At 38.5% G+C, this 10,422-nt stretch overlaps 1 protein-coding gene across 1 annotated transcript; it reads right to left on the reverse strand.

The window, feature by feature from the left end:
- Positions 1 to 8,482: 8,482 nt before the first annotated feature.
- On the reverse strand, positions 8,483 to 10,349 carry LOC113756392 (squamosa promoter-binding-like protein 14; the record flags this gene model as incomplete). The annotated part of the gene is made up of 4 exons (XM_027300078.1): positions 8,483 to 8,609; positions 8,700 to 8,815; positions 8,894 to 9,720; positions 10,156 to 10,349. Coding segments are annotated over 4 exons (1,264 nt in total), but the record flags the coding sequence as incomplete, so codon positions are not given.
- Positions 10,350 to 10,422: the final 73 nt, after the last annotated feature.

Here is a 10,422-nt window from a genome sequence, read left to right on the forward strand (position 1 = left end):
AAAAAGTTTTATTGGAAAAAATGTTGGCAGGAAACAAAAATGTGTTAAAGAAAAGAATTAATGACTTGAACGAGTTTCTCCAAAATGAAAAACAAACGTTTTCTCAAACAAAAGAAAGCAAATCTTTTCAAGGTACAAATAAGTTTGCTATGATAAGAAATAAGAAAATTAGTTGCATTAAATCCACCTATGTGCAAAATACTTCTATCATGTGTCACTTTTGTTGTCAATTTGGACATATGCAAAATGATTGCTATGTAAAGAAAATGTAAAGAAAAATATGAAAAAAGGTATGAAATCCATGTGGATTGCTAGATCATGTTGTAATAACTCCCAAGGACCCTATTATGGTCTTGACTTGAAAAATAAAGGGGAAGTTGGCTTTTTTGATTGATGCCAAAAGGGGGAGTAGGACTTATTGAAGTTTCTTTGTATGTTGGCATTTTCTAAGGGGGAGTTTTATTTGAACTTATTTGATCAAAGAAATCTTCATTTTGTTTGTCATCATCAAAAAGGGGGAGATTGTTGACCTTGGTTTTGATGATTACAAAATGTAGATTTGGGCTAATGTTTTTATGTGAGCAATTTGTTAGAACAGATTCTTGTGGCACAAAAGAAGAAGCAAAAACAGGGCACTCATGTGGGACGTCCGAAAGGAATCTATCGGACGTCCGAAAGGATGAAGAACATCAAGAAGGAAACTCTGTCGGACGCTCGTGAGGAAGCATCGGACGTCCGGAAGGATCGGACGCACGCCTCGGACGCACATCGATCGCATCAGACGTCCGAGAAATTTCGCAAAGATTTGATGACTCTCTGACGACGTTCGGACGCAGGGTTCGGACGTCCGACAGGTGGTTTGGACCAGGTTCGGACGTCCGACAGGCCAAAACGGCTAGTTTTGACAGCATTTAATATTTTGACCGTTGGAGAGCCTTTGGAAGCCATTTCTCAACCTTCTAGCAAAGCACAAGAGACTTTTGCCAACACAAAATACAAGCTTACAAGTGAGATTTTTGAGTAGAAAGATTCTTTGTTGGTTGTATAAGGGGTTGGGGAAGTTGGGTTGTGAGGTTGCTCAAGTGAAGGTTACTCTCTAGGAGGAGTAAAACCTTGGTGAAGGTGAACCTATCACTTGAAGTGGTAAAACCTTGGTGAAGGTTGCCTCATTTGTTTAAAATAGTTCTTAATTGGGTGAGTGATCTTTCAAGTGTAGGTTGTTGAGGGTTAACTAGAATAGTTGTAAAACTCCTTGGCTCAACCAAAGTGTGTTTGGGGTGAGGAAGGAGTGAGCCTTCACTTGTACATCTTGGTTAGCATCGCCATCTATTGAAGAAGCTATTGGATTGATATTTGGTTTGCATTTCTTATCTTTTCTCTTTAATTAAGTTTTCTTTATTGTGCTTAAATTTGATATATCTTTGTGCATCATTGTGAAATTGTTTGTACTCATTGGGTTGCACCAGGCCTTACACAAAATGATTGCTATGTAAAGAAAAATATGAGAAAAGGCATGAAATCCATGTGGATTGCTAGATCATGTCGTATTAACTCCCAAGGACCCTATAAAGAAAGGGTACCAAATGAAATTTCTCATATTTAGGTACATCATGAAGATTTGATCCAAGAAGTGCTAAATGGTTGTAAGTACATTTGAAAATTTTGATATTCAATATGGTCTTGATTTGAAAAATAAAGGGGGAGTTTGTTTTTTTTGATTGATGCCAAAAGGGGGAGTAGGATTTATTGAAATTTCTTTGTATGTTGGCACTTTCTAAGGGGGAGCTTTAATTGAACTTATTTGATAAAAGAAATCTTCATTTTGTTTGTCATCATCAAAAAGGGGGAGATTGTTGACCTTGGTCGATCAATCCTTGGTTTTGATGATTAACAAACCAAAATGTAGATTTGGGCTAATGTTTTTATGTGAGCAATTTGTTAGAACAGATTCTTGTGGCACAAAAGAAGAAGCAAAAACAGGGCACTCATGTGGGACGTCCGAAAGGAAGCTATCGGACGTCCGAAAGGATGAAGAACATCAAGAAGGAAACTCTGTCGGACGCTCGTGAGGAAGCATCGGACGTCCGGAAGGATCGGACGCACGCATCGGACGCACATCGATCACATCGGACGTCCGAGAAATTTCGCAAAGATTTGATGACTCTCTGACGACGTTCGGACGCATGGTTCGGACGTCCGACAGGTGGTTTGGACGCAGGGTTCCGACGTTCGACAGGTGGTTCGGACGTCCGACAGGCCAACGGCTAGTTTTGACAGCATTTAATATTTGACCGTTGGAGAGCCTTTTGGAGCCATTTCTCACCTTCTATAAACACCCCAAAGCACAAGAAGACACGAGACTTTTGCCAACACAAAATACAAGCTTACAAGTGAGATTTTTGAGTAGAAAGATTCTTTGTTGGTTGTATAAGGGGTTGGGAAAGTTGGGTTGTGAGGTTGCTCAAGTGAAGGTTACTCTCTAGGTGGAGTAAAACCTTGGTGAAGGTGAACCTATCACTTGAAGTGGTAAAACCTTGGTGAAGGTTGCCTCATTTGTTTAAAATAGTTCTTAATTGGGTGAGTGATCTTTCAAGTGTAGGTTGTTGAGGGTTAACTAGAATAGTTGTAAAACTCCTTGGCTCAACCAAAGTGTGTTTGGGGTGAGGAAGGAGTGAGCCTTCACTTGTACATCTTGGTTAGCATCGCCATCTATTGAAGAAGCTATTGGATTGATATTTGGTTTGCATTTCTTATCTTTTCTCTTTAATTAAGTTTTCTTTATTGTGCTTAAATTTGATATATCTTTGTGCATCATTGTGAAATTGTTTGTACTCATTGGGTTGCACCAGGCCTTACAGATAGCTATAGACACATTGAAATATGTACTAAGATCGGGAAGAAATAGATAGTTAAATAGCATTATAGTTGCTATGATGCTCTTCAGTATCCATTGATATTTGTTAAAGAAGAAACTAGCTGGCACAAAAATATTTTGCAAGTGCCAAGATCTGATATTGGCTCGAACTCAAACCATAACTTGTGTGCATGAGAATTTAATTATGCCTGATCAATACACTGATAGGGATCAGATTATTGCTACTGAAGAAAAAGGTAGAGACTAATGTTGTTTGGCTTATCGTTAACATTTAAATTTATATCTTCTCCTGATGCTCTATTTAATTTGTTTCCCTTATTTCCTCATAGCCAGTAAGAAGAAGAAGAAGAATCAAAGATTGACAGTGTCCTGTAGAGAATACTATGCATATAAGTATCAAATGCAAGATGGAGATAGTCAAATTTATTGCACGTTGGGAGATTATTGCAGCAATACTCTATTGATAGCTATGAGAAGTTAGGGACTTCAAGGCTAGGATTCCACAGAATTAGGCAAAATCACTTGAGAACTGAGGCTTATAAAGGATTACTCAATACTGTTGCTAGTGCTGAAACAAATGCTTCAAAGGTTGGAAAACAGATAATCCTCCCAGCCAATTTTATAGGTGGCCCAAGAGATATGTGAAGAAGGTACGAGGATGCAATATCACTTGTTTAGCGATACTTAAACCTAATATCTTCCTTACTATGACTTGCAATCCATCTTGGCCTAAAATAAAGAATTGTTTATCTGATGAAGATGAAACTCAGAAAGACCAAATCTTATTTCTAGAATTTTTCAAGCTAAGATAGAGTAATTGGAAGATGATCTCTCTTTAAAAAAACCTCTTTGGTCATGTTGTTGCATAAACTTATGTGACTGAGTTCCAAAAAAGCGATTTACCTCATCCACATTTTCTGATTATTCTAAAAGAAAGGTCTAATATGTATTCTCTTCAGACTTATTGTGACAATCTCACCTCCTCTTAGGGCGTACCTTAAGGTTTAGCAGACTGCTTGCCTAACTCTTGTCAGGACTCACTCAAAATCTTCCTTGCAATAGCATTAACTCCAAAGTAAGCATTGAAACACCACAATTAAACATTACAAACCATCCGACTTTCCAAATCAACCATACTTATGTATACAACTCAACGGATCAAAATACAAGTTGTCCAATCAATTCACTAAGTACAACTAGGATGGCAATTTACTTAAAGCAAAGACTTCAACTCTCGAACTCACTATTCCCCGGATCCACGTTTCCAACCCCTGTTAAGGAAAACAAGAAAAAGGGATGAGCTTACGCCTAGTGAGGTTCTAAAAAAGTAGGTAATCTTAAACACATAATTTCACACTTTGAGTAATATAATAGGAATAACAAACCAATTAATAACAGGATAATTTGTGAAACAATTCTTAACAAATAGCACAATCAATATCAAGGATACGGTACTGCTACAGGCTCTAGAGGTGGCTCCCGTCCATTTCCAGACGTAGCACTTAATCCCATTCAGTATTTCACTTGCAACTAAAAGGATACAGTCGGCTTTTGCAAGCCAGTTTAGCAGCAACATTTTCCGAGTTTGTTGACACTCCGTCAACTATTGAAATTCAATAATAAATAATGTCCATAGATCACCACTTAATGCTAGTCTCCATCCACCGACTGTCCCCCTACTGGGCCCGAATGCCAAATATATAACAAGAGAGGTAATACTCGAGTATACCAAATCTAGTAACAATAAACACGACCTATGGTTTGTCAATCACCTCAACTAAGCTCTTGCTGTCAAACACGACCCATGGGATCCCAAGCACGTAGTATAGTTGATGGGATAATATACCCAAACGACTTTCAAGTCATGTACATGTATATCAATTCCACGTATAAACAGGATAACAATAGTTTAGTCAAATTAGGTCGAGCGCATAAAGTACACACTTGTCTATTCATTTGTAGTTCAAGATATATAACAGTAGCAATCAACCAGGCACATTAAGCATCATTCCAACATAACATGTAGTCCTAACATGCACTTAGAACATTCACTGACTTAATGAGAACTGTACACTTCGGCCTCGGGATCACCCTCTTTTCCCCTCTCGCGTCCTGAGACCAAACTTAAGTACACACATGCATGTTGATTCCAACTATCAATATACCATAAGAGAGTGCAGATTACATTCAAGTCTCAAACACACCATCCAACTCCCACTCCTCACAAATTTCACATGTGAGGACTTGCAAATTCCTTATATATTTCTTGAAAATTTCCTTTTATTTGAAAATTATTTGGAAATTATTATTCTATACCATCTTACTACTCAATCACCCTAGGAAAGTGCCAATGATCATAGGAAATTAGGGTTTTTCTTTCCGATTTTAATTCGAAGTGAAATAGGGTTTTTCGTGTATTCGTAGTGTAATTATTCGGTATGGAGTGAGGATTAAATTTGGTGCTTAAGAGTGACTTTTAGGTGAGAAATAATATGTGATTAGAAGCAATGATATAAAGTTAGTGAATAGGAAGTAAAAACCCTAGTACGTGTGATTTATGGAAAAACGGTGCGAACCGACGTGTACCGTGCACTACCGATTGAACACACCACTTGATCACCACTTTCTTACCATACAAGCTCATTAATATTTGAGCAAAATATCTCCTTATTTCCAGCTGGCTTTGACCGAATTTTAGGGCTAAAAATGTAAGGAAAGAAAAAGAAATTTTGTTGGCTTTGGTGGTGACAAGTGTCACACCCCTATGGCTCCTTGACCAAGCCAAGTCCAACCTTCTTATCATCTTGTTGGCTTCATTTTCACTCCATTTTTCTGCTGGTTGGCCGAGACAAGAGAGGGGGAAAGAGAGAGCAAGAGTATCACCATTTCATCTTGATTTGCACCATCCAAGTGAGGAACCAAAATTCTAAACCGATTAAAGTGTGAGTTGTGAACTTGGGAAGCTAAGGGAACCAAAAATTCCAAGAGGAGGTGAAGTATTACTCTTGCAAGCTCTTTTTGTTGAGGTATAAGGTTTGACCATGGCTTTGGTTCTTTTATTTTTGTTTAAGTTGTTATATAGTTTATGTTTTGGTTAGATTAGTAGTTATACAAGTTGTTGTTATGATTTTGAGGTGATGTATGTGAGTTAGGGTTTGATGATTTGCTGCCTATACTTGTTTTATGTATAAAATATGTTGTATCTAAGCTTATATAATAGGTTTTGGTGATGAGTGAGGCAAGAAATGAAGAAAGTTTCATTGAATCCCAAAATTTCCAGATTTCTGGAAAATTTCAGCCTTGTTCTGTCCGGTTTTATTGCATCATGTTATAGGTTGAATTAGGCTTAGCATAAAACATAAAAGTTGTATAGAATGATATTTTATAGGTACCTACAAAATTTCATCCCAATCGGAGCAATGTATCCTGTGAAAATACCAAAATACCCTCGCTACCCTAGGATGTTTCCAGTGATCCGTTTTAGACAGTTCATTCGTTTGGCTGTGTTTATTCACTATGATCCGTGCTAATTTAGCCATTTTACAAAACATGAAAGGTTTAGTACTCTGTTTTAGCTTTTCAACGCCTCCAAGAACGCCTTAAACGGACTATGGTAGCCTGAGATATGGTCATTTAAATGTAGTACGGTTAACTAGCCGGTTAGTTGGAAGTTGGTTCTATGAATTGGGAATTTGACTGGATTACACTGGAAATTTGACTAAGTGATCTTCATGAAAGTTGTAGGGCTTCATCTTAGCTTCGAAACGGTATAAGTTTCACCCCATCCAATAAGCGTAGCTTCGGTTGTGTCCGTTACGCAAAGCTCTATTAAATCTGTCTCTTGTTAAACTTGATTTCCGCACTTGTTGTTAGTTGATTTTGTCCTTGTATTGTCTTGAGCCTATTGGACGGCTATTGAAGTTAGATTGTTGTGTGTGTACCTTTGGGGTTGAATGAGAAAAAAATAATGAAGCCAAAATGGCTGGAAAATTAGGTAAACACAAAGGGCATGCTGCCCAAATTTACGCTCGAGGACTAGAAAATATGCTTGCGACTTGAGTAAGGGTTAAGAGTGATTACTACTTGAATCATCTAGGATATTTGCGTCTTCTTTTACCGAGGTATATAAGTAAGGATTTGGCCGAACTTGTACCCTTGAGAAATAAAATAATGACTGCTCGGAGTACATTTTCCTTGTACTTTCGACTCGAATGACATTTCCAAGTATAAATGTTACAAAGTTATATAGTTTGAAAAGCGAGCGAGTGTTTCACGAATATTATCCAAGTGAATTTCCATGTCTTGATTCTTATTGAACGAAACGTCTAAGTTTCAAACCTTAGTTGATTTTTAAAGTCCTGAAACAAAGTTTTATCGCAGATTTGGACTCCGAACCCAGAGTATAACCCAGACGTGACTACTAGGGGCACTTCATTTTGGTGAGTGCTTCCAAATACCTGATTGAACTGGACACTTGTTTCCAATACTTGATCAATATGATTAAATGATATATGATTGGCTTGATCGGGCAAGAGTGTACTTTATCGCACTTGCCCTTATTTGATATATACTTGTTTATTGTTGAAATTGAATTGATATACTTGTTTATGTTGTGCGCACTTCCTGGAATTCCAGAAACCCTGTGGCAAGTTACTCGAGTCGAGCCGGCAAGGGCTTGGTCGATTGGGTAATGAACCCTGGGTCTCTTTGTTTTGGTCGAGTGGAGTGATATCTCCTCGACAAATCGGTATACTCAATGGTATTCCTCCACACCTGTTTCTGTAGTCTGTGAGCGGTAGCTCGGTCGGCGATGGTTGGTGGAGTCACACACCACGTTGTAAGACATCAATTCTGGACTCCACCCTGTTATCAGCTTCCAGGAGACAATGATTAAAATCAAATATTATATAATTTACTCAAATCCTAAACAGATTTTACAGCCAAAAAATACTTAAAGAAAACACCGTTGCTATTTAGGGAACAAGGCCATTTCACTACCCGCTTCTGAGCAGCCTTTTTTTCCTTTCTCTTGAATAATAGTTACCTCCTCAAGCTTCAATAATTTAATAAACATCCAATATAGTTTTCTCCAAAGCATTTTCATTTTGTAAATGGTTCTTAACTATTCAAAGCAAAAACAAATTTTAAAACCTCAATAGAAAAAATTTATAAGATAAATAACTAAAAATGGAATATGAAGACATTAAACAGTTACCAAATTAAATCATAATGAAACACTTGATTCTATACCGGGACAACGAACCTGACCAGAGTCATGGGTCATTTTAACTTGGTTGGTCAAGAAACATATATTCCTAAAGCTTCAATTAGTTGTTGGATACATCCATAACGCTATACAAGGAAGATAACCAACATTTCTTTCTCATTTGTATAGTCTAATGTTTCCCAGTGTAAATCAATCCTCTGGTGGGCGGGACGCAGGCAAGTTGAATAGTGAAAATCCCTCTGATAAGACGTGACGATAGTGTATAGCAAAACTTTCCTCAAACTTGCAACCCAAAAATTGTATCAAATTCCCAATATTCAGCAACAAAAAAATTTAAGTAGAAAAAAAGAATAAGGGATAATCAGTAACATCTGGCTCTATCATCTCTCTTCACTCTTCTCTGCACTTGCCCCAAATATCATGACATGTAATAACTCAAAACCGAACCAACCATGCCAATAAAGCTTTCGCTTCATTTCCGGACGGGCTGTTGAAGCCATTGGGAATCTGAAAAAAAAAATACCAAGATACAATCACTCCGTCAAACTAAACTTAAACCAGGGGTTACAAACCAAGGAGCGACAATAAGACATCAACCTGCGTTTCCAATCTTTCATGGCAATGACTGGGATCCTTGCAAAAATTGAAGATAACGAGCCATACGATCCAGGATTGATAAATGTCATTATCATTTCCAGCTGTGCATTAAGCCACTGAACAGAAAATAGAAACTAAAAACCAAAGCCAGGGATTAACTCCAAAAAAAAAAAAAAAACTTGTGTCATCAGTACCTGGGTGTCCGAATTCAAGCTAGATGGTGAATGATCGGAGCCAGAAGATGATGTGTAACCTGCTTGGAAAGGAAAACTTTGAATTGAACCGACATCATTTCCCACACTCGAACCAGCAAAGAGCTGGAGTGATGTATTGCAACCAGCATCTCGAATAGCTCTAGAATTTGCATCACCATCTCCATCACTCGATGTGTTCCCCTGCTTCAAGGTTCCTCTCTTCACCGGGAACAGCTTCTGCACAACAGTCGGTGAATATGAAGGTGATCTTTCTTCAGAGGGATTACTGCTGTCAGAAGAGAAGTATTTTCGACTAGCAGGCAGTTTTGGTGGGCAATTATCCTCAGGTGAAGAGCTGAAGAGCTGTAGCGGTAGATGTGGATGTATTTCTTCAACACAACAATCTGAATCATCAACAGGAGATTGTGTGCTTGAACAGCTTCTCTCTCCTCCGATGCAAGGGAATTCCATAGCAGGCCCACTGTTCAAATTGAGGCATGCAGCTTGATCAGAGCAAGCAGAGTTGGTTTTCTCAGAGTCACTCCCCTGGCTGCTTCTTTCAGGTTCACTCTCCATCTTATTAGGAGCACACACAGGGGGAGTTCCTGATAGAAGCCTAAGCAAGTCCATAGTTGATGGAGAACTATTTTCATCCAAGTGGCTCTGATTTTGAGAGGGTACTTGATTAGGTACACTCCTGCCCAAATTGCTGAAAATGGGCAACTTTGCTGCTAAATTTGCTGGTAAAGGCAATGCATTTATTTTTGACAGAATTTGCAGAAGCTGATCTTTGTCAGGTAATGTAGAACCCCTGTCCTCAGTGTTTCCTGGAACATCAACAAAGAGAAGAATAAGTGACTCTGCTAAAAGTTGAAATGTACCCTCCAAGCAGTCCTATTGCATCTCAAGGCAAGGCACCAATCATCAAACAGGTTATAGCATCAATGTATTTGGGAAGTAAAGATAAGAGTAATCATGACAGTCATCATTGAATCCTAGATTGGAGAGATGGCAACAAAGTTGAAAAATAAATAAGACATCCATCCAAAACGATAATTTTCTCCTTCACAAATGGAAGCAATAGTAATCAAGTCAAGAAAATAAATAAGGTATTTTATTTGAGACGAAGATTTTCCGCCATCAACGTGCTGGTTAGCGGTTAAAGGTGGTTAATGGGAACACCACATGGAAAAAATAGACCATAAAAGATGCCCCCCCCCCAACAACACCACACACAGAGTCAAAAGTCAAAGAGTTTAAACCTTGTGCACGAGCCAGAACAGCAAGCAGATTAACAATGTCCAAGTCACTATTGATGCCTTTCTCACTGCTCCCAGGGAGTAATACTCGTGAAGCAGCATCCTCTGGCTGAGTTTTCCTCCTCCTACGGTTATGCCCAGCGAGTCTACGCCTACAGCTTCGCTTACCCTCGTCAAATTCTGGAAGCGGGTGGAACCTGAGGCATAAAAAAAAGTATTGATTTGATGGTCAGCTCCAGAAATTAGTGATGATCAGTGACAAGCCGAAGT

The sequence above is a fragment of the Coffea eugenioides genome, unplaced genomic scaffold (assembly GCF_003713205.1).
Source record: "Coffea eugenioides isolate CCC68of unplaced genomic scaffold, Ceug_1.0 ScVebR1_2260;HRSCAF=3256, whole genome shotgun sequence".
NCBI classification, from domain to species: Eukaryota; Viridiplantae; Streptophyta; class Magnoliopsida; order Gentianales; family Rubiaceae; genus Coffea; species Coffea eugenioides.